The 25,971-nt window shown below is 32.6% G+C and overlaps 1 protein-coding gene across 2 annotated transcripts in view; it reads right to left on the bottom strand.

Annotated features, from left to right (window-relative positions):
* Positions 1–1,530: 1,530 nt before the first annotated feature.
* LOC131552210 (protein unc-13 homolog A) overlaps positions 1,531–25,971 on the bottom strand; it is an 80,837-nt gene continuing 56,396 nt past the window's right edge. For both annotated transcript variants that reach the window (XM_058795833.1, XM_058795842.1), the window contains 13 exons: positions 25,375–25,518; positions 23,133–23,210; positions 22,762–22,839; positions 20,381–20,469; positions 16,343–16,492; positions 14,409–14,532; positions 10,448–10,504; positions 10,293–10,373; positions 8,781–8,928; positions 7,300–7,356; positions 5,054–5,146; positions 4,806–4,965; positions 1,531–1,826 (listed from right to left, as the gene is read on the bottom strand). In XM_058795833.1, the coding sequence (XP_058651816.1) occupies positions 1,535–1,826; positions 4,806–4,965; positions 5,054–5,146; positions 7,300–7,356; positions 8,781–8,928; positions 10,293–10,373; positions 10,448–10,504; positions 14,409–14,532; positions 16,343–16,492; positions 20,381–20,469; positions 22,762–22,839; positions 23,133–23,210; positions 25,375–25,518 (1,551 nt within the window). In that variant the 3' untranslated portion in view covers positions 1,531–1,534. The remainder of the gene's footprint in view (positions 1,827–4,805; positions 4,966–5,053; positions 5,147–7,299; positions 7,357–8,780; positions 8,929–10,292; positions 10,374–10,447; positions 10,505–14,408; positions 14,533–16,342; positions 16,493–20,380; positions 20,470–22,761; positions 22,840–23,132; positions 23,211–25,374; positions 25,519–25,971) is intronic.

Genomic DNA, 25,971 nt, shown 5'->3' with positions numbered 1-25,971 from the left:
AAAGCTTTTCTTTTGTTGACAAAAGCTGGTTTATAAGTGCTTCTCATAAGTTTGGGAGGATGTTTTGTATAAATTGCAATTTTAAATGCACATTAAAAGCAACTCAAGTTAATGTGGAACAGCATTTTGTGAACCGAGACACTAAAATCACCGGATCTTGAGCTGCTCGTGTGTAAATGAACACAATGCTGCGCTTCACTCTGAAACACAGTGCACATACTTATTTAATTTTAATTTTATAAATCGTGCAGCTCTTAATACATTTCAAGACAAGTAAGCAAGTCTTGCATGTGAACGTCATGTTAAAATTGCGCACATTCTGATTTGACGTGAACGAATCTTTCAGCAGTATCGTGATCTCTGATTGGTCAGGGAATGTGTTATGCACCAATAAGAGACAGCGTAACATTAAACCAGCATTGTGCTAAAGGTTAGGGCTGTCTGTAAAACTTAAACGCGGCCCCTGGAGTGCAAAACAAAGTGTGTAGAATTAAATCTACAGTCTTCTCAGCAGAAGATGTGTGAGAATATTACAGTCAACACGAAAGAGCATTTCCAGACCCACTTTACTTCCATAATACGACATATTTCTAAGTAAAACAGGATTTTTTAATAAGAAAAAAGGGCAGGACTTTTGAAGAAATAAACATTTATCATTTAAACTTAACTTGATGTACTAAAATAACAAAAAATGAAACTAAAAATTATATATATATATATATATATATATAACCATAAAAAAAAATATGGTACTTGAAATATATTTATTAAATATAAATTATAAAATATAAATAATTAAATATTAAATATAAAAAACCTTCAGCTAGTTGCAACTAATGAACATTTTTGAATATTGAACTTTGAGTTTTGAATATTGTTAATATTTTTAAATTACACTTTGTCGAGATTTTTAATTTGTTTTCTGTTTTCACTTTATTCTTAGTTGAAGTTTTAGTTATTTTGTTTTGTAATTTTTGTAAAAAATGTCTACATATTTTTTTCAGTTTTAGTTGAATTATTTTAGTATTGAGTTAGACTAAAACTGAAATAAAATCAAAACTATATAGACATTAAAAAAATAATAAAAATTACTAAAACTTTAAATGAAAATGAAAACAAAACATTTAGGATTTGATTTATCCATCAGAAAGCAATGGTCTGTTATGGAAGTAAACGGGGGTCGATGTTCATTTCAAGTTGTGATGAAATATATGAAAAGTTTATTTGCAAAAACAGATAACTCCTTTTTTATTATGTTTTATTGTTTTGTTATGCTAGCATTTTTTTGTTATTTTTTACCTAATCAAAATAACCCAACTGCAGTTTGATTGAGATTAATTGGACAATGAAAAAACTGTTATCTGTTTTTTCAAATGAACTCTTCATACATTTGTCAGGAATTTATATTGACATCATTATTCGCTTGGGATTGCTTTCGTCTGTGCAGATGTACGTATGCATGTTTAAATGCGTGTGTCTGTGTTTTGCAGCTGTGTGCTGCGGGACAGTTTGCGTTCGTTTGGTGGTTTACACCTCAGCTCCCCCTGCCCTCCTCGGCCGAGCGCTGGTCCGACTTCAGCTTGACGAACTCTTTGGCGACCTCGTCGTTGTTGCGCTGCGAGAGGATGCGGAGGACGGTGAGGCCCGTCTCGTCCATGTGGATGCGTTTGCCGAGCGGGAGCCAGACGGCGGCGCTGCTGCGGGACGTTAGCTCCTTCAGCTGAAGCACAGCCATGCCCACGGTCCGGTCCTCGCGCGCAAAACAGTAATCCTTCACACACACCTGCAGCTCGTAACCCTCGGGACCCAGCTCACTGCCCAGCAAACTAGATAGGGAGCGAGAGACAGAATCACATCAGTGACGCCTAGAACGGTAGTGTCTCCAAACACTGATTTAGACATACAGCTCGATTAATTTCATTTATTCCATTTTTACTCTTCCGGACAAATATTGCGCTGCAAAGAGCAATACTAGTTTTAACTTGTCTATAAACTTGGCAAATGACCGTTGAATAAATGGGATATTAACGGTTTGCCGTGCATTAAAGGATTTTAAATGCACTCCGCTGTGCATCGAGTGGTTCTTGGCCTCCACGTCATGCATTAAAAATCCTTTAATGCACGGCAAGCCGCTGATTATCCCTTACATATTAATATATTTGAATATTTCAAATATATTCTTTTTCCATTCTATCTGTTTTCTTTTTATTTATTACTTAATTTAAAAAAACAACCTTGCTACGTGTACTGTGTTATAGCACTTGCGTATCATTGCTCTTTTATTGATTTTGATTGCTTCCATTGTCCTCATTTATAAGTCGCTTTGGATAAAAGCGTCTGCTAAATTACTTATTGTAAATGTAAATTAATAAATATTTCAAAGGATAGTAAAAAAAAACTAGTTTAAAACATATAAAGTAATTCTTGTCTTCATGTCAGTACCATTTAGTTAGAATTTATATACTTTTACAGTATTTATTAATATTTCGAATTTTCTTTTATGTTACAATTTAAGTGCTTTTAATTTTTTTTCTACGTTTTATTTTTTCAGTTTTAGTAGTTTTAGATAAAATTACTTAAATATTTAGTAAAATTACTAAAACTACTAAAAATCATTTTTGTTTATTGAAATAAAGCTGAAATACTATAAAATATAAATATTAGACGAAGAACTCTAAAAACTAACTGAATGCTAACTGAAATAAGATTAAGCTGAAGTACTACAATTATTAAAGCTAAAACTATAAAAAATGTGTTTATTTTGTATATGTGTTTATACAGTATGATCAAATATAAGTAGCCTACTAGATGAAGAACTTTATAATAAGTAAATAAGATATTTAAATATAAATAATAATAATAAGTTTAAATACTAAAATCCCTAAAACTATTAAAAATTTGTTTAATTTTGTTTATTGAAACTAAGCTGAAATATAATAACATAAATATTAGATGCTGAACTTACTAGATGAATAGATGAAATATGTTTTTTATCTAATATTTATATTTGACTGTATTTCAGCTTTATTTCAATTAATGAAAAGGATTTTAATAGTTTTAGTTTTAATTAATGATAACAACAAAGATACAGTTTTTAAAATTTTTATAAAGTGCTAGGCATAAGATTTAAATAAGAAAAAAATTATATAAATAAATGAAAGTTAATTTTTAAAAGTTTAAAAATTTATTTTACAGTTAGGTTATAAAAAATATGCCTTCATAAATTAATGGCATCATAATTATTTTTTCTGATTCAGATTATTTAATTTCTGATAAACTGAAATACTTGACAGAAAATAAATGAATATGTATGTATGTATTCTTTATGGTTAGGAAAATGCATTTATAAATAAATGGTATCATAAACCCATTTTGAAAATCCATTAGTAGCAATCAGAATTATTGAGATTAATAAATTTCTGATGAATTATTCAGATTATGTAATTTCTTAGAAATGGAAGCACTTGACATAAAATGTAAATAAATAATTAATTTAAAAACATGTTTTTTTTTTATATGGTTAGGAAAATGCCATCAATTATTGACATCATAAACCCATTTTGAAAATCCTTTAGTAGCAGACAAATCAATTATTAAACATTTCAAATCAATATTTTTTCACATTTTAATTTCTAAACAATTATTAAAAATTTTAATAAAATTTAAATAAACAAAAACAATTTAACTAACTAAATATAAATAAAAAATAATTTTATAATGTAATTTTTTATGTATTTAGGAAAATGCCCTCATAAATTAATGGCATCATAAACCCATTCTGAAAATCAACTAGTAGCAGTCAAAATTATTTGAATAAAAAAATAAAATAAAAAGTCAACTATTTGACATGAAATGTAAATCAATAAATCAATCAAACAATAAACCTCATAAATTAATAAATCATCGGTATAGGGGGCACATATTGTCCCTTCATAAAAACTAGTGCTGTCAAACGGTTAATCGCGATTAATCACATTCAAAATAAAAGTTTTGTTTACATAATATATGTGTGTGTACTGTGTATATTTATTATGCATATACAAATACACACAAATACAATATATATATTGAAAATATTTACATGCATATATTTATATTCATATAATTTATATTATATATAAATATGTGACTCTGGAGCACAAAAGCAGTCATAAGCAGCACAGGTATATTTGTAGCAATAGCCAACAATACATTGTATGGGTCAAAATTATACATTTTTCTTTTATGCCAAAAATCATAAAGTTAAGTAAAGATCATGTTCCATGAAGATATTTAGTAAGTTTCCTACCGTAAATATACCAAAAAACTTAATTTTTGATTAGTAATATGCATTGCTAAAAACTTCATTTGAACAACTTTAAAGGTGATTTTCTCAATATTTTGATTTTTTTGCACCCTCAGATTCCAGATTTTCAAATAGTTGTATCTCAGCCAAATATTGTCCGATCCTAACAAACCATACATCAATGGAAAGATTATTTATTCAGCTTTCAGATGATGTATAAATCTCAATGTCAAAAAAAATTGACCCTTATGACTAGTTTTGTGGTCCATGGTCACATATATTTAATATATATATATATATATATAATTTTTTTTTCTTTTTCTTAAATATATACATGCATGTATGTGTGTGTATTTATATATATATATAATTAAATATACACAGTACACACACATATATTATATCAACAAAAACTCTTATTTTGGATGCGATTAATAATTTGACAGCACTACTAAAAACGTAGCCTTAAGCAGAGTTATAGTTCGTGCAAAAATACGATCAGCGTCTGTGACAAACGTACAACTGGAAGGATTCGGCGAACTTGGCCGACCAGCTGTTGTTCTTGGATTTGGTGGCAAACTTCCTCTTCTTGTCACTGAGGTGCGGGCCGATGATGTAAACCTCCACGAAGGGCCGGAATATTCCCTGCGTCTGCCAGCGAAGGTCATTGACTGCCACCACTGTCAATCACACAACACAATAACAGCATTAACACCGTCCTGACACGAGTAAAGAGGGCAGTATAGCAGATCTGAAACACAGAAGCACCTTTAACTGTGATTTTGTGTCCTCCTGTGTTTGGGTCGCTGAAGATCTCCACGGTCATAGAAACCTCACCCACTGCGTCATCCACGCCTGAGGCTGAGGAACAGGTCAAAGGTCAGAATAAAATAGGACGTTTTTGAAGATTTAGATTTATTTTGATGTGTATTTGGGAAAGTATTGTGCACTACATTTACTTTACACTCTTAAAAATAAAGGTGCTTCACGATGCCATAGAAGAACCTTTTTGTCTAAATGGTTCCATAAAGAACCTTTAGAACCTCTGTTTCACAGAAGCTTCTTTGTGGCAAAAGAAGGTTCTTCAGATTATAAAAAGGTAAGAAAGAGATGGTTCTTTGTGGAACCAAAAATGCTTCTTCAATAGCATCGCTGTGAAGAACCTTTTAGGCACCTTTCCAACCTTTTTGTAGACAAAAGTTTACAGCACTTCACCAGAATTATGGCAAAATAAAAGCGTTGTGATTTAATGTCTTAATAAAAATTTAAGACATTAATATTAGTATTATTACTAATATTATAAAATAAAACATAAATTAAAAATTCTTATTGTATCGTTCTTTATTTTATAATACAACTATAATTTACAACAGTAAATATATATATTTTAATATATAGTTAATACTACTACTACTAATAGTTAAAATCACAATTTCATTGTTTGGCAGTCATGCAGTCCTATAAATAATTAAAAAATAAAAACAATCAAATATATGACAAAATAAACAATTAAATTTTTTTGACAGTCGTGCAGTCGTTTATTTTTATTAAAAAAATGATCAAAATTCAACACTTACTAACCAAGATTAAATATTTTATCTTTTTCCTTGCATGTCATCTGACCATTAACCAACATCAGAGAACTGTAAACATGCGAATGTGTCTTTAAATGATTTAAATATTAACATAAAATCACTCTGAAGGAGGACTTCAAGTAAATGTTTTGCTAAAGAGGTTCAGCCGACAAATAAAGAGTCTGAATCCCTGATCTGTGCCGGAGTTATGCTTGTTCCAGCAGAGGGCAGCAGAATCAAACTGTACACGTGACACTTACAGTATATAAATTCTAATTCCTATCCTTACAAAAATGTACCATAGTACCCAGTGTTGGGAAGGTTGCTTTGGAAATGTAATAGGTTACAGATTACAAGTTACCCTATTTAAAACGTAATAAGTAGTGTAACTATTTCAATTACTTCATTAAAGTAATGTAACTCATTACTTTTCTAAATTTCTAATGAATGTTTTCAACCGTTTATCATTTTGAAACATGTAAAGCAGGCAGGGTTAACCTAACAGTAGCGTTCAACACTGATTACTGTAACTTTTAATTTTACTGTAATTAATTAAGACTATAATTTAATTTTAAAAGCACAGCCATCACAAAATCAGATTTTAGCACCTCTTTGAGATCGTTCTGGAGCACTGATTTAAAATCATAACAAGAAATAGTTTATTAGTTATGACACTGTTTTTGAAATCAAATCTTTGCATAGCTTTGACAGGAAACACTGGCAATGCTTCGGAAAACAAAATAAAAATCTGAAGATCTTAAAAAATAATGCATATGAAGCACGTGTCCTGTTCTGTGTCCTAAACTACTGAAACATTGGTGTCTCATATTTTAAAGCACGCAATGCAATTTGGGAAAGAAATCAATCAAATCTATATATGTGTGTGAAAAAATTCAGATGCAACCCTCTTTGTAATCATTAACATTTTCATACTGTAATTTAATTACATCATTTTAACATTAACAGATTACGGTTACATTTATTTTGTAATTAAATTACGTAATGTAGTTACATGTAACTAGTTACTCCCCAACACTATAGTTTCTGCCAAAACACCATAGTAACTATAGTTAATACTGTAAAATCATAATTAATATGCAACTCCTTCAAACTCTTTATGAATCTTCAAGAATTTCCCTGCTTTGTTTTTCTAAAAAATGTGGCCAATTTCAAGCTACCAATGTAATCATTTTAGTTTACCATAGTAATAATAACAACAAGTACATGTGTTGTATTTCTGAGACAATTATTATTACCACAGTACATTTTTGTTATGGAAAACCATGCAAAACATCTTTTAGTTTGTATAAATCTCACACTTGAGATCGAGAACTAGACGCTCCCATGCAGACCAGCTGGTGATCTTCACATGAATATGGATTAATATCTGCATCCATGAATATAAATGAGGTGCATGAGAGGAGAGCTGCAGATACATACCCTTCTCTGGATAAACGTCTTCACTGTGAGTGTATCGAACGCCTTTACCGCCATGAACTACACACAAGAGAAGAGCAAGATGTTTGTTGAATGTAGTTTTGTTTTTGTTTAGAGCTCAGATCATCAGGTGAGAGATGTTTGAACTCTACAGGAGACACGTCAGTCTTTTTCTCATGATTTCTGCAAAAATCTCCATTGAATCTCATTGCTGTGGTTCTCAACTGGAGGACCCACAAGGGGGCCTCAGCGAGCTTCCAAAAGGGCAACAAGATGACTTAAATTTATTTTAAATAAAACAAAAAAGGTTTAAATAAGCAAAACAGCTGAAAATCAAGATGAAATCTAAAATAATATTTCTTATTTTAATTAATAACCAGGACTCGCATGTTCTTGGAGGACCTGTATGTGGGAATTTTAAGTGTGTTCTAGATGTGGAAATGCCATAGAAATAAATAAATATTGCAAAATATTTTATATTAACTTATAATTTAACAAAGAATGTATATAAAGTTATATAAGCATTATATAATATGTGACCCTGGACCATAAAACCAAAAATTTTTTCGAAATTGAGATTTATACATCATCCGAAAGCTGAATAAATAAGCTTTCCATTGATGTATGGTTTGTTAGGATCGGACAATATTTGGAAAATCTGGAATCTGAGGATGCAAAAAAATCTAAATATTGAGAAAATCACCTTTAAAGTTGTCCAAATGAAGTTCTTTGCAATGCATATTACTAATCAAAAATTAAGTTTTGATATATTTACGGTAGGAAATTTACAAAATATCTTCATGGAACATGATCTTTACTTAATATCCTAATGATTTTTGGCATAAAAGAAAAATCTATAATTTCGACCCATGCAATGTATTTTTGGCTATTGCTACAAATATACCTGCGCTGCTTATGACTGCTTTTGTGCTCCAGGGTCACATATATAATGCAATATTATTACATTTATATAAATTGTTATTTGTGAGTAAAAACGACAATACAAACTAGAAAAACTTAAATTTATTGTATTTTATTTAAACATATTTTTAAATATACCAATATTAATTTTGCCAATCTCTAAAATATTTGTGGAAATTGGTATATGTCTGGAAAAAAATAATTGAAAACTACAAAAAGTTAAATGTAATAAATTTTATACAAACCTTTATATAGTAACAAAAATTAATGTAAAAAATGTAAATTCATTGGTAATAAAAAGAGTAAACAATGACGAACATTCAATTATTAAGATTATGGAATTTCATAATTTTAATTATCCATATTTATTTCATTATTGTAGAGAAGAAAAGAAAACCAAAGTAAGAGTGTATAACTAGTGAGCTGTCTACATGGACAGTATTTATCTTTCTCCAAACAGTACGCAGTGTTAAAAGATCCCTTGTTCGGACTAAAGAAGCAGCACTGCATGTTTGTTTGACCGATAAGGTGATCCCAGAATGCAATGCGCAGAAGGACCGTACCCTGAGTGTGCTGCGACTGGATGAACTTCCTGATGAGTTTGTCGGTGGCCTGCGTGTAGAGAGACAGTGCATAGCGCAGAGACTGCAGATCCGGACTCTTCTCCAGAAACGTCTTCTTCAGACCCACACCCCCTGCGTGGAAGTATTGCTGTCACACACACACACACACACACACACACACACAACATCAGCATTAGTGTTCGTTCCCTTCACAAAAACCATGATGAGAAATAGTCGTTGGCCTTTTTTTCCACGACTAAGACGAGATGACACTGACACAATTTTCATAATGTAGAGAGAGTTTATAATTATGATAATATAATGAATCAGGAAACTAGATGAGGTCTAACAAAGTTGATATTCTTACGATTTGTGCTTATAAATGAAAGTGCAATATTTCTAATGTACAGTAATTTCTCAAACGACAACAATCATGATGAGTAATTATGATTATAATGTTCAGGAAAATAATTGTGATTATCAGTTTAACCACTAACATCCCAATTGACTAAAATTAACAGTCTTTTTAAATAAAGCAAAAACAGCTAAAATCATATTTCTTATTTACATTAATTCCCTTAACAACCATCAATTTTTATGTATATATAAATCTATAATTTAACAAGAACGTAGCTTTTTATACAAGCTCTATAGTTGTATAAATTGCTATTAGTGAGATTCAAATTTAATTACAAAGTAGACATTTTTTAAATTGAATATTTTATATAAAATTATACAATATATTATAATTGGGGGATAGAAACAAATTTAGTTATGTATGAAAAAAAAAATGTTGATAGCAAAAAAAAAAAAAAAGAAAAGAAGTTATGTATGAAAAATAAAAAAATGTTGATAGCAAAAAATAGAAACAAATTTAAACAAATTTTGTCAAGCTAAATTAAATAATTTAATTAAATAATAGTGCTGTCAAATAATTAATCATGATCAATCGCATCCAAAATATATGTAGGTGTACTGTGTATATTTATAATGTATATATAAATACACACACATGCAGTAAAATATTTACATGTATATACATTTATATTCTTATAAATGTTAAATATAACATTTTTCTTAAATATATACATGCATGTGTTTGTATTCATATATACATAATATATGTGTGTGTACTGTGTGTATTTATTATGTAAACAAAAATATTTTATTTTGGATATGATTAATTGCGATTAATTGTTTGACAGCACTATTAAATAATAATTATAAATGTAAATAATTAAATTAAATGTAAATAATTAAAAAACTGTAATTACAAACCGACAACAATCATGATCAGTAATCGCAAAATTATACTTTTGAGCAAAATAATTGTGATTATCAGTTTAACCATTATGCAGCATGATTTTAATTTTTAATTGACTAAAACTAAACAAACATTTTCAGTCAATTAAAACTAGACATGTTGAAAAGACATTTGACACAGGACTAAATTAAAAACAGCAGACAAAACTAACTCTAGTCAGTGTGTGATAACAGACAGGTCAGATTCACCTTAATAGTGTCCAGTGCGAGCTCTATGACCGCACACTGTTTAGGGCTCAGCGCTTTGGCCTCTTCTCGCACCATGTGCTCCTGTAAGACACAAACAGACCATCAGCGTCCTTATGATAGTTAAGAGAGGTGAAGTGAAGTCCGTCTGAACGCACCTTCAGTTTGGAGAGCTGACCCAACTCTTTAGCAGCATTAAAGATGAGCTGTGTGCCCTACAGACACAGACAAAACACAAACACACACATCAGATCTCACAGCAATTCAAAATTGTGATAAATTACACAAAGACTTTTCTCACAGTTACTGAAAAGAGAAAAGCTTCATTTGATTACAGCTGAAATTACAGCAGATCACGTTAGTGTCAGAGAGTTTTTGAGTTCGTGAAAAGCTAAAAACACAATTAAATCACAAAAATGTTAAATCAAAATAAATGTTAAAATAAAAACAGATCAAAATAAAACACTAACAAAAAAAGAGTAAATATTGTATTTGTTTACCTGCATGTCACATGACCATTGTGAGATCATGACAAGCTAATAATTAAATTATAAAAATGTTAAAATTAAAATAAATAATTAAATTACAAATAATATTTAAATACATAAAATTAAATATATCTAACTATTTAATGTTGATATTAAATATATAATTATATTTATTATAATTTAATTTAATTAAAAATATTTTAAAAACTATATATTTATTTGATAATAATTTATGTAAAATTATTTTACAACTATCCAGACACAAAACTTCAGTAGAAAAGAGAAAAGGCTGGTCTGACAATATGAAAATGTAAACAGTTATTGATAACAAAAAGATTGTAAATAAAAACTACTGATTAATACAAGCACTGATACATGTATTCAATTTTTCTGATATATGCTGTATTGATAAATACAGTGGCATCCAGACCAGTGTTATTATTTTAGTATAATTTACATACTAATATAGTTTTCATTTTATTTTTTATATTTTCCATTAAAAAATTTATTTAGGTTTATTTGAGTTAAAGTTTTAATAATTCTGTTGTGTGTTTTTGTCATTTAGTTTTTTAATAAGTCTATATGTTCTTATTAATTTTTATTTCATTTTTAATTATTTTAGTATATTTCAAGTTAAAAATAAGATTTTTAAATATATATATATATATATATATATATATATATATTTGATTTCAGTTAACATTATTTCTTATTTCGAGTAATGACGATGTTTTTATTGGTTTTAATTTTATTTTTAGTGATGGATAATAAGCCTGATGCAGACTCACACGGCTGGATTACAGTTAGATGTGAGTGAAGGACAGAGAAAGAGGAAGCAGTGAGAGGGAGACAGGAAGTCCAGGCTGAGTGCTGAGAGGAAATGAAGAAGACAGTCTGCCGTGCATCATGCTAGAGTTTCACAGAGACACAGACAGACTGGAGACAGAACCACAGAATCACACGCTGTTATACTTACAATCATCTGGTGAAAGATGAATGATGATGAAAAGAAATAAGAGAAGAATGAAAATCACCCCACACACACACACACACACACACACACACAAACGCTGCAACACACTAATTTCCCTAAAGGACACAAATCTCTTTATCAGATGCTGAGATGGTAACTGTTCCAAAACCTAGTGCCCTACATAGACAGCTGACTTCTAAGGCAGCAAGTGGAACACATGACTGATTTGAAACGCACTCGCAGGCAGCAACTTCACATAAATATTGCTACTTATAGTTCAATATTATAAAAATACACCACACAAATATTTAGTCAAATATTTATTCCAATTAGAATATTTTATTAAAATATTTATTATAATATCCAATTATTACATTTTATTTTCCAATTAGTATTGAATAAATTATACATTTAATAAATGTACATTTATATTATAATAAATACACTGAAACATTTATATATTAATAAAGACATTTAAATTAAAAATATATGCATTCGTCCACCATATTGGATTCATTTCCCCCAAATTTTATTTCTTACTTTTTATGGTTTTATTATTTTTACCCAACTTAAAAATGTTAAAAAATTTTTGTAAATTTTTAAAAAAGTTATTTTAAGTAAAGCAAAATTATTATTGTGTATGAAATGTGCAATAGAAATAAACTAGTAATAATCTCTACTGAATTAATTAAATTATATTAACCTACTTAATTGAATTATATTATATTTAATTAATTAAATTATATTTACTTACAATTATATTTGTATTACTTTTAATAAAAGTGTTTTTAAATAATTGAAGAATTTAATTAATAATATTATTTAATAATAATAATAATAATAATACTTATAATTATAATTAATTACATTTATATTATAAATCTATATATTAATGAATACATTTAAATTATAAATATATTTACACAACTGTATATAAATCTATTTTATTCTTTTTACTGTTCTTTTTTATTTTTATGCACATTTCTATGACTGCAATTTATTTTATATGTTTTAAGCATTTATATTAAAGCACCTTGAATTACTATTGTGTATGAAATGCACTATACAAATAAACTTGCCTTTTGGAAATTTTTGGGATTTTCTTCTCTGTGACATATGCATGCCTTAGATTTTAGTCAGACAAGGTTTCTTAGAAGGCTGCATAATTACGCTCCCTAGCCTTAGTGTTGGCAGTGAAGCTGTGATGTCTTAAAATACAGCCTATGTAGGCAGCTGACTAGGTTTGTGGTCATGTGACTGAAGTCTCTCAGCACATCAGCATTAATCCAGACTCACACTGATGGATCACAGTTAATGGATGAGGAGTGTTGAGCCGTTAGTATTGATCTGCATGGAGGATTTATGCTGCACATATGGATCATATGTGTCACCATGGCAACACACGGGCTCCTATAGAAATCTGATCAATCATCGAGCCTCCTGACGAAATCACACCCACTTAATCCTAGTATGCAGAACATGAGTTTGATCACTTAAAGAAATTACATTTTTGGTTTTCAGCTAAATGTAAACGTTAATTTCAGTTTCAGTGTTCCAGTAAAAAAAAATTGTTTTGGTGCCTGGAAATATCAGGCCTGGAATATTATTGAAAATAAATCATGATAAAGTCATGGAAATTTCTATAGTGGGTAAACATTTTTTATTTATTCTGCAAAGAAAAAGCTCTCTTGAGTTTTTATTTGAGTGTTATGTTATTAAAAAGGTGATATAAAACTGTCTTATGTTCAGTTTAAATAACTTTTTATTTGAGTGTTGATTATGAAATTATTTTGATTAATTAATTGATTATTAAATAAGCTTTAGATTTGTTTTTGGTTTTCAGCTAAACTTATTTAATTTTCAGTGTTTTGGTAAAAAAATAAAATAAAATTCAGTGCTTGGAAATATCAGGCATGGAATAGTCATGAATAGAAATCAAAATTTCAAAAAAATCTTAAATTTCTACAGTTGACATACATTTTTAAAAGCTATCTTTCACTTTTTTTGAGTGTTGATTATTTATTAATTAATTAAATTGATTATTTAATTTAATTTCAGTTTTCAGCTAAATAAACATTTATTTTTTGATTTTGGTGTTTCTATAAAACTGTAATTTCAGTGCATCACTAATATATAAACTGTGGATAATCTTGGAAATATCAGGCCTGGAAAAGCCATGAAAATAAACAAATATTGCAAAACATTGTGTGAATTTCTATAGTGGATAAATATTATTTTTTATTTATTTATTTATTATGCAAAGAAAAAGCTCTCTTGGCATATTATTTGAGTGTTGATTATTAAAGTAATTACATTAATTAATTGACTGTTAAGTAAACTTCTACAGTTAACAGTTATCGCAAAATAAAAATGTTCGGTAAAAAAAATTTGGTACATCACCAGGAATTAGTACAGCATTTTCTAAAAACGTCATGTAAATTTCTGTTGTGTATATATATATATATATATATATATATATATATAAAAAAAAAAAACGTCATGGACAATAAAAAGGAAAGAGAAAAAAAATAGCATGGTACTTAAATGCTACTGCACAGTGTACCATCATAGTAGTGTCCTAACGAAGCTGGTTTCCATGTCATGTTACTGTGATGCTGCAGCAGTGTTTGTGTGGTGTGAGTGTGCATGAACACACACCGTTTGGTCAGTCAGCGGCGGCAGGACGATGGTTTTCTCCATGGTGTTCATCACCAGCTTCCACAGCTCCTTTAGCACCCTCTTAAGAACCGTCTTCTCACAGATCTTAGCGAACAGAGTCAGACTGAGGGAAGAAGAAACCACATAACATTATTAACACAGAAACTAACAAGTGCAAAGTCACAGTGTTTCTCATTTTCATTTAGTTCATTAAAAAAAAAAAAAAAAAAAAATGAAATAAATAATATAATAAAAACTACACAGTCATAAAAAACTAATTAAAATGATAACAAAAATAAAAAAAAACTAAAATGAAATCAGGAAAATATAAAAAGAAAAAGTACTTTAAAATACTAATAACCCAAACTATAATAGTATTTCAATTATACTAAAATAACACTTATTACAGGCCTGATCTCTGGACCAGTATATCACAAAGTTGTGATGTGATGTGCAATCATAAAATTGTTTGTGCGTAGCCTAATTAATATTCATGAGCTATGCCATATTCAACATCTGTCTCCACCACTTAAAGTGACGCCTATAAAATATTTAGTTAATTCACATTAAACTTTTACTGCTGTTTATCTTTATTCTTTGTATTCTGAGTAAGTCTTGGTTCAAGTTTGATCCTGACACTGCAATTAAAAATGTTTGGAGTCAGTTAAATACGGCTTTGATTTTACAAATAAATCACATAATTTGATGGCTACTTAAAATCGTCCGATATTGAAAAAGATAAAGTGTATCCCTTAATATATTATTATAAATAAATTTATATAAATAATTTTTCAAGTTGACAAATAAAAATTCATGTTTAAAATGTAGGTAAACACAAAAATAATTTAAAAAAAATTATGCAACCTAAAATGGCCTGTTATTTTTTTTATTTAATTTTGTATCTTAATTTAATTTAAAGTTTTTTTTTTGTTTTTTTTTAAACGCAACATTTAAAAATTGTATATTAATTTCTTACATTTAATTTAATATTTTATTCAATTGTATTTAAATTTGTTAATTCATATTTAAATGTAGGCACACATAAAAATAAAAAATAGTTTTTAATTCAATTTTTAAAATAGCATGTTAATTTTGTACTTTTATTTAACTTTTTATATAAATGGTTAATTCATGTTTAAAATGTAGGTAAACAAAATAAAACGTTTTTTTTTAATGCAACTTTTAAAATTGCATGTTCATTTATTTTATTTAATTTTTGTATTTTTATTTAAAATGGTTAATTCATGTTTAAAATGTAGGTAAACAACAAGAAAACACAAAAATAATGTTTTAATTCAACTTAAAATTTGCATTTTTTTCTTGCATGTTTTTAATTTGTCAGTTACTTTTCTTACGTGTTAAATGTCATCTGGCAGTGGATGCAACCAATCACTGAACAGTAAGTTGCTTCTAGTCATCTATACCAGTGTTTCCCAATCTTTTTCACGCGGCACAGTTTTGATAAGTAAACAAATCCCACGGCACACCACTAAGCACAAAAAAAAAAAAGGATAGAAAGGGGGAAATATATATATTTTTTCTCAATAATTAAACAATGTGTCGTCAGAGTAGGTATTTTGGCTTTATATATGATCAGACACTTGCACTTAACATTTTCTGAAAATCATGCTCAAATGGAGTTAACAAGGTTTTTGACGAGTGAATGGTATGTATTTTGTCCGTTATTAGAACGGCTGCATCTGAAGCAGTAAATTAATTGCATTATCAATTTACAGGTTATAAAGTTTATTGTAGCTATATGGGCTCTCAGTTTCACATGTTGTTTAAAACATTTGGCCAAAATATCATGATATAAAAGATGAACCGCAATGCACTGGATATTTAAAACGTACAAAAGTGCATTGGCTACAACTAGACGGCAAATGCTAAGACTCTTCTCCGCTCTCTGATCATGTGACTTGTGTGTTGCTCACTTGCTGTCCAGGAAGTCCATGATGGGCTGCAGGACATTGTCGGCGTCCTGTGCTAAGTTGCCGTTGCCGTTAGCAGGTACGTTTGCTCCTTTCACCTGACTGAGAATATCTCCCATCTCCCTCACGCTCTCCTCGATGTGCGGCTGGAAACTGCAGACACACCACAGAATTATCTTTCGGATTTATACATTTAGTCATTTAGCAGACACTTTTATCCAAAGGACAATGGAAGCAATCAAAACCAACAAAAAGCAATGATATGCAAGTGCTATAACAAGTCTCAGTTAGCCTACACTCTTAAAAATAAAGGTGCTACCAAAAGGTTCTTCAAGCGATGCCATAGAAGAACGTTATGTCGTGACTACATTAGGGGATTCACTTGGGAGCCCCAATCATCTGTGACTTTAAGAGAAAACGCCAATGAATATTGGCTAGTGAATTTTGCATACCTGAGCCACTCCCCGTACATACGGTTATAAATAGGCAACAGGTGCATCCACTCATCAGGTATTCCGCTGAAGAGCCGAGAATGTGTCCCTGGCACCCAGCGATGGTTCAAGATTGTGGCATGGGGACGAGGGTTACGTAGGTAACTGAGACCCTATCTGTCCCTATCTGTCGGTCACTACGAGTTATGTCGTGACGACATTAGGGGTCTATGGAAAGCGACACAACCTGAACCTCGTCACAACTTTATAGCATTGCAAGGGATTACCTGCAGGGAATCAAGCCATATGGACACTTAGCCCAGTAAAGGGGCTGACCAGAGACCCGGGCAAGCTAACACCGATACTGGGCCTGGCGTCAGACTGCTCTGCCCAGTCTGACTGCCGGAGGTGCTGGAGGAACTCCACCAGGGTTCGCCGTCCGGGGAACATTACTGGAGCAGGAAATAGGCGCTCGCATCCCCGGGTGAGGGGAAATGGCATGGCAAGCATGACACCGGCTAGTTCTTCCCGCCAATTACACAGGAAGAAACTGGCTCAACGCAAAGACTGTAAAATCTCGCAAAGGTGTTCGGTGTCACCCAGCCCGCAGCTCTAAAGACGTCTGCCAGAGAGGCACTGTGCACCAATGCATAGGAGAAGGCAACACTCTGTGTGGAGTGAGCCCTCACCCCAAATGGGCACAGCTCGCCTTGGGATTGGTACACCAAGGCGATGGCATCCACTATCCACTGGGCCAACCTCTGCTTGGAGACAGCCTTCCCTTTCTGCTGACCTCCATAGCAGACAAGGAGCTGCTCTGAGCTTCTGAAGCTCCGGGTGTGGTCCATGTATATGCACAGTGCTCTTATGGGATACAGCAATGGCAAGGCTGGATCTGCATCCTCCGAGAGCAGTGCTTGCAGGTTCACCACTTGATCGTGAAAGGGCGTGGTGGGAACCTTGGGCATGTATCCAGGCCAGGGTCTCAGGACAACGTGAGAGTACGCCGGCCTGAACACAAGGCACTCTTCGCTCACCGAAAATGCTTGGAGGTCCCGACCCTCTTGATGGAAATGTGCGCGGTCAGGAACGCTGTCTCAGCAGATAGAAATTCGAGCTCGACTGATTCCAGCGGCTCAATGGGACCCCTCTGCAGTCCAGCCAGGACAATAGAGAGATCCCAGGAGGGCACCAGGGGTAGCCTAGGTGGATGCAACCTATAAATGATTCTCCACCCGACCCTCCTCAGGGGGAAGGAGCGGCATTGTCCTCGCCGTCTCCTGAGTAAGAGCAGCATCCCACATCTCCGAGTTGCCCGTGTCAGGGCCACTTTATCGCCTCCCTGGACGAATTCAGGGCCAGCTGGGACACGGGGGGGCGCCACACTCCTGCAAGAGGCTCGATGCGCCGGCCTAGGTGATAATTCAACACGGGGCGCAGCAGCTCTGGAGGATGCAGGAGGGCGCCCACGGCGACAAGTAGACGGAGCTGTGGCAGATGGTGCATCACACCAGGGCAAGATGTGTTGGATGGCCTCAGTCAGCTTCTGTACTGCTGAGAACTGCTGGGCACAGTCCTCGACAGTGTCGCCGAACAGTCCAGAAGTCCATAGATGGCACTCTTGGGCCACAAGTGTGGACATCGCCTTCCCGAGGGACCACGCTGTGACTTTCGTCACCCGTAGGGCAAGGTCAGTCGCCAAGCGCAACTCCTGCATCAACCTCGGTTTGGTACTACCCTCGTACTACCGAATCGTCATCCTCAGAGGACGATTGCCCATCCCCCGATGCTGCTATCGACATCTGATCCTCTATCGGCGCGCCAAATTAAATGCTGGGCACGCCGTAAGACGGCACAGCAGAATCACCGGGGAGCCACACAGAACAGCTGCTGCGGGAGGAGTGAGAGGTCCGTGGGGACTGGCCCGGCGGGAAGGCTCTCACTGTAACCCTCAGATCGCCCAGAGCACTAGACGATGGCTCAACGATGGCTCAGACGAAGCCAGCGCGGGTAGTGACAGAGGGAGCCCCTCCCATCCCCGTGAGGAGAGAGCCATGGTTACACGCTCAAAACGAATGCATAAACAATCCACGAACGCAGCTTCAGCATGCTGGATGCCCAGACACTGAAGACAACGATCGTGGCTGTCGACGGAGGATAGGAAACGACCGCAACGGCGTCTTTTAAAAGATGCGAACCGACCGTAATTTGCTCTTTTAGGAAATCTACTCTTTTAGTTGAAGTGCCCAGGGGAATCACTGCAGAAAGGGACACCGCTGTTCGCACCGTGACCCCAACCAGAACAGCTTCCAGACAGATGATGAATGGCTTTGTGGAGATCAACACGTTCATCCACTCGGCTCCGAAGCAAAAATCTGATGAGTGGATGCACCTGTCGCCTATTTATAACTGTATGCACGGGGAGTGGCGCAGGCATGCAAAATCCACTAGCCAATATTCATTGGCGTTTTCTCTTAAAGTCAGAGATGATTGGGGCTCCCAAGTGAATCCCCTAATGTCGTCACGACACAACTCATAGTTACCGACAGATAGAGAACCATTTTTGGTTCCACAAAGAACCAGTCAGTCAAAGGTTCTTTAAAGAACCATCTCTTCCTTACCTTTTTATAATCTGAACAACCTTCTTTCACCACAAAGAACCATTTGGGAAACAGAAAGGTTCTAAAGGTTCTTTATGGAATCATTTAGACAAAAAGGTTCTTCTATGGCATCGTGAAGCACCTTTATTTTTAAGAGTGTAATGCAGTACACATAGCAAGTTTTTTTTTTTTAATTATAGATAGAATAGAAAAAGGATAGAGCAAGCTAGCGTTAGAGGCCTTTTTGCTTTTGTTAATTGTATAATAAATACAAAGAAAACAGATAGAATACAAAAAGAATAGAGAAGCTAGTGTTAGTTTTTTTTTTTTAAGAAAACAAGTAAATGAATAGAGTGCAAGTCTAAAAGGGGCACATTTATTTATAGAATAGAATTAGAATAGAGTGTGCTAGAGTTAAGAGTTATTTATAATGTTACAAAAGATTTCTATTTCAAATAAATGCTGTTCTTTTGAACTTTCTATTCATCTGTAATCCTAAAAAATATAATGTATCATAGTTTCCACAAAAATATTCAGGAGCACAACTGTTTTCAACATTGATAATAATCAGAAATGTTTCTTGAACAGTAAAACGGTATATTAGAATGATTTCTGAAGGATCAAGACTGGAGTAATGATGCAAAAATTCATCTGTGATCACAGCAATCAATTACATTTTACATTATATTCACACAGAAAACAGCTATTTGAAATTGCCGTTTCACAGCTTTTACTGCATTTTTATAAAATAAATCCAGCCTTGATGAGCAGAATAGACGTCTTTGAAAATCATTAAAAAAATAATACAACAGAATTATCTTTCAAATGATCTTATAATGTAGCATTGCACATATAATTCAGGTTTAAAACATTAGTTTTTTTTTCTTTTAAAACTTTAGTTATAATTTACGACAATAAAATTTCTCTATGTACAACATTCATGGATTTTTACTTCTGGAAATATGACGCACTTTATTAACCCTGTGAATATTCCAATACTCTAAACCAACCTCACTGCGAAAACCCTGCTGAGATCATCCATCACATTGTTCAGCTTGACTTGTAGATCCTTCAGAAATTCACTGGCCTCCACGTTTAACTGAAAAAAAAAATAATAATAATAATAATTATGAGTCTGATTTAATATCATTTTGAGTTTGAGTCTGAAAAACTTTGACTTGCTCAGCTGAGGTTTAGAAGACAATTAATATTCAGTAATATCTATTTAACTGCACTGACACCAGTGTTATTTTAATATCAATGAGATACTATTACAGTTTTTATTAATAGTTTGAATTAGTTTTTATTTTAATATTTTCTGTTTTTATTTACATTTTTGATTACATTTAGTAATTTTGTATTTTTTATTGTTTTTGTCATTTTTTTTAAAATGTCTATTTATTATTTATTGTTTTTTATTTCAGTTTTAGTTATTATAATAGTATAAAAGTACAATAGTTTTTATTAATAGTTTGACTTGGTTTTATTTTTGTCAGTTTTGTTATTTTAATATAAATTTTATATATTTTTTAATGTCTATATAATGATTATTATTTTTAGTTCAGTTTTAGTTATTTTTGTACAAATTAAATACAACATAAATAAAATGTTGAATTGAGCTGAATAATGACTCTATTGTCTTCAGTAGAGCTGCTTTTTAGCTGAAACTGAATTTGTTTCATAACTGATAAAGTTTACATCATTTACATTATTAAGTTCCTGTTTATTAATGTGAAACTGCTTTGAAACAATCTGAATGCCATGTAAACATATGTGACTTGACTGATGACATCACACCTCTCGTTCCAGCCAATGGCATCGGTCTAACACTGAGGCTCCGCCCCCATTGTGAAATCCAGCAAATCTTTTTAGTATGCGCTGAGAATGCTTTTGATTTATTGAATATTCAGTGAATAATGGGAATCCAGAAATGTGCCAGCAGTGAATCAGACTATTAAAGCTGACCAACATTTATAATGCATTTGAATTATGCTTTACGTCATGAATATTCATGCATGTGATTGTTTGTCAGGGAGCATTTATGATATCAGTCATAAATGATGCATGACGTCAATGCAAATGCTGTGAGAAAGCAAGAATAATGAGCTGTCTGGCAAACATGTTTGACACGAACCGAACGACTATGCGACTGATGTGAGGAGAGTTGAACAGGAAGTAAAACAGAAATGAGTCAGAGATGATGCTAAAGATGGAGCGTGGGATGTTTTATTGCTGGATGACTCAGTAGGAAGGAGGGAATGGATGGGATGATGAATAGATGGATGGATAATGGAAAAGTTGCTAAATGAGAGACATTTATGGATGAAGAGATTCTGCTATTCAATAAATGAATGAAAACAGCATAGACTATGGAAATCTCCATCGGAAACAGCTGCGTTATAGATTTGAATGTTGTAATCTGCATTATTGTCCTATTTAGTTTTATGTGTGCAACATAAAAAACCTCAACATACAAAAACTCTCATTTCTACACAATGCAAATACAGAAGACTATGAAAAGAAGTGACATGTTATGTAAGTAGCACTACACTATTAAAAGTTTGGGGTCAGTGGTATTTTTTATTTTATTTATTTTTTATTTTACTTTATTATTTATTTATTTTTGTAAGAAATTGCATTAAAGTGACAGTAAAGACATCTGTAATGTTACAAAGGTTTGGTTTAAAAATGACAAACATCCGTCTTAACAACACATATTGCATGAAGTTAAAAAGGCACATTTAAAAAAAAATTTTTTAATTATATTATATATTATGCTTTTGGTTGTTCAAAAGTTTGGGCTAAGTAGGTTCAGACTTTTTTTCTTGAAAGAAATTATTTCTTTTATTCAGAAAGGATGCATTAAATCGATCAAAAGTGGCAGAATGTTACAAAAGATGCTGTTCTTTTGAAATTTCTATTCATTAAAGAATCCTGAAAAATAAAATATATCAGGTTTCCACAAAAATAAAAAGTGTGTTCAAAATTGATAATAACCAGAAATGTTTCTTGAGCAGCAAATCAGCATATTAGAATGATTTCTGAAGATCATGTGACACTGAAGACTGGAGTAATGATGCTGAAAATTCAGATTCGATCACAGGAATAAATTACATTTTAACATAGATTCACACAGAAAATGGCTATTTTAAATTATAATAATATTTTACAATTTTTACTCTATTTTTGATCAAATAAATGCAGCCTTGGTGAGCAGAAGAGACTTCATACCAAAACACTAAAAATTATGATTTGAAAGCTGCAGTGGAGGGCAATACCTGATATTTGTGTCCATTCTTCACACAAAACTATCATATCACAGACCAATTTTATGCTACTCTTAGGTGAACTATTTCCTTAAAATGGCATGTTTTAACGTGCATGAACTCACGTCTTTCCCTCCCATGGCCTCAAACATCTTCTCCAGCTGAACTCGCAACTGCTGGATATTATTAATAATGATGCAAGGCTGAAAATAACAGAATAGAGAAGGTTAAACGACATTAACGCACACATGCACACGCTATTAAAAGAAATCCCTGCAGCAATAGAAAGTGAGGAAAAGTGCTAAATGTGACAGCTTCATTAAGTGCTGTGAGCTGAATGAGTCTCGCTAGACCGTTGTGCGTGTGTTTTCTTCCTCTGGGAGCAATTCAAGCCAGTCAGCTAATTACTGTAACTCCATCTAATGACTCACACACAGACTTTATTATGAGTACGTTCTAATGCAATATTATAACTAAACGCATTAATGTGACGCACCACTTTCTCCTTCTTGCAGTGAGTAGGAAAATCCTTGGCAATGATGTCGGCGTAAGACAGAAGAACATTTCCAATGGTCTGAAAGAAAGAAAAACAGTAACATGATTGGAGGAATTATTCATATCTCACAAATGCTGAAGGACGGGGGAGGATATATCATCTTCAAGAATTAAATGGGAAAAGGATCTGAAATGTACATTTGAACAAGATACTTGGGAACTCATCTGTAAAAGTGCTTTAACATTTTCATTTAATAGTAGGCGTAGATTGATACAGTTCAATATTATACACCTGAAAGATTACACAAGATAAGTGATTCATATTCAGAATGTTGAAGGTTGGTACATTATTACATACTGTATGTTTTGGACTTGCTCTAAACTTAAACCCTATTGGAAAAACATAATACAAACTATTGACAAAATTGTTAATGTTAAGCTTCCATCTGATCCGAGATTTATGTTATTGGGGGATGAATCAGTTCTTCAACTTGATCAAAGGAAGAATTTACGGTTAGTTAAGATGGCTCTGATAGCAGCAAAGAAATGTATAGCTATAAAATGGAAATCAGAAGAATCACCAAGTCATATTGTATGGCTTTAGAGAACCATCGTCCTAAGTTCCTGTTGAAAAAATAATGTTTAATCTGAAAAAAAAAGAAGTCTTTTTTGGGGCAAATTTATTGCATACATGCATTGGATGTTACATTGACTGAAATTGCTGAGGTGACAGTATAATGCTTCTTTACTTTAACCTCTTTATTTATCATTACTATTGTTATTTATTTTATGTTACACGTCTGCTCAATGCCTCGCAATAATGTCCATTTAAGCGTTCTGTCTAGCGAGGGTGGGATGGGGTGGAAGGGTGGTTAGGAAACAGTGTTGAAAAGTGATCCTGTGAATTGCTGATGTGAAAATAATAAATACAGGTGCATCTCAAAAAATTTGAATATCGTGAAAAAGTTCATTTCTTTTTTTGGTAACTTATTTCAAAAAGTGAAACTTTCATATATTCTAGATTCATTGCATGTAAAGTAAAACATTTCAAAAGTTTTTTTTTTTTTTTTAATTTTGAAGATTAGAGCTCATGAAAGTCAAAAATCCATTTGAATATTTCCTAAGATCAATCAAAAAAAGAATTTTCAAAACAGAAAAGTTCAAGTTATGTAAAGTTATGTTTAAAGGTATGTTCATTTATGCACTCAGTACTTGGTCGGGGCTATGAAGCTTGTCAACAGATGGAAGCATTGACTTTGGACTTGATAAAACACAATGCTACCAACACCAGCAGACGTTACGGCACCCAAATCATCTCTTACTTCAGAAACTTCACACTGGACTCCAAGCAGCTTGGATTCTGTGCCTCTACAGTCTTTCTCCAGACCTTGATTTCCACATGAAATGCAAAATTGACTTTTATCTGAAAAGAGGACTTTGGACCACTGAGAAACAGTCCAGTTCTTTTTCTCCACAGCCCAGGTAAGATGCTTCTGGCGTTGTTTCTGTTTCAGAAGTGGCTTGGTAGCCCTTTTCCTGAAGACGTCTGAGCGTGAAGACTACTCCAGCTTTAATCCACTCCTTGTGAAGCTCTCCTAAGTGTTTGAATCGGCTTTGCTTGACTGTATTCTCAAGCTTGCGTTCATCCCTGTTGCTTGTGCACCTTTTCCTACCCAGTTTCTTCCTTCCAGTCAACTTTGCATTTAATATGCTTTGATACAGCACTCTGTGAACAGCCACACCTTTCAGTAATGACCCTCTGTGACTTACCCTCTTTGTGGAGGGCGTCAATGATTGTCTTCTGAACCGTTGCCAAGTCAGCAGTCGTCTCCATTATTGTGGTTTCAAAGAACAAGAGATACCCGGAGTTTATACTGTAGGGATGGTCATTTAATGAAACTCAAATGTAAATATTATAATATTTTGAGATACTGGATCTTTGACTTTCATGAGCTGTAAGCTCTAATCATCAAAATTAAAACAAAAAAACTTTTGAAATGTTTTACTTTACATGTAATGAATCTAAAATATATGCAAGATTCACTTTTTGAAATAAGTTATAAGAACAAATGAACTTTTTCCACGATATTAAAATTTTTTGAGATGCACCTGTATATTGATTAAAAAAAAAAAATGCTGAAGGACGATGCACATACTGATCTTTATTACTTAGTGCATGATGTTTCACTAACCCAAAATACTGTTTGTGCAATAATAATAACAACAGTGATGCTTGACTTCACCTTAGCAAACCTCTTCATGTAATTCCCAACGATCTGAGGATCAGGACACTCCAACTTCCTGATGATCTCGAAGCTCTGGTTGAGCTGAGAGAAGACGTCCACCACCGAACAGGAGAAGAGCGCGTGCTCCGACGTCTGCTGGAACTGTAGGAGAAATGAGCAGGATAAAAGAGCATAATTTAAAGCAGAGTTTGCGAGGTGTTGAAAAGCCGTTTTATGATTAGAATGCACAATAAATTAAAAAAACGAAACGAAACGCTTACTAAAAAAGATGAATTATTTTTTATTTGCATGTCAAGTGACTATTAACTGATATCAGAGAACCATTAACATGCAAATGTGATGATAAAGTATTGAAATATTAACTTTAAATGTCAAGTAAGTATTTTAGATCAAAACGGTTCGGCTGACAAAGAAAGTTTGGGAATCAGTGGTTTAAAAATGACAAACATCTGTCTAAACAAGGCATATTGCAAAAAGTTAAAAATGGTTTGAGGAAGTTCCATCATTACCATTGAATACATTATATATTTTTAATTATTTTTTAATTAATTTCTGGTTGTTATAAAAGTTTGGTGTGCATTACATAGCTGAAAA

Source organism: Onychostoma macrolepis, chromosome 02, assembly GCF_012432095.1.
Source record: "Onychostoma macrolepis isolate SWU-2019 chromosome 02, ASM1243209v1, whole genome shotgun sequence".
NCBI lineage: Eukaryota > Metazoa > Chordata > Actinopteri > Cypriniformes > Cyprinidae > Onychostoma > Onychostoma macrolepis.
This window is presented reverse-complemented; position numbering and strand designations above follow the sequence as displayed.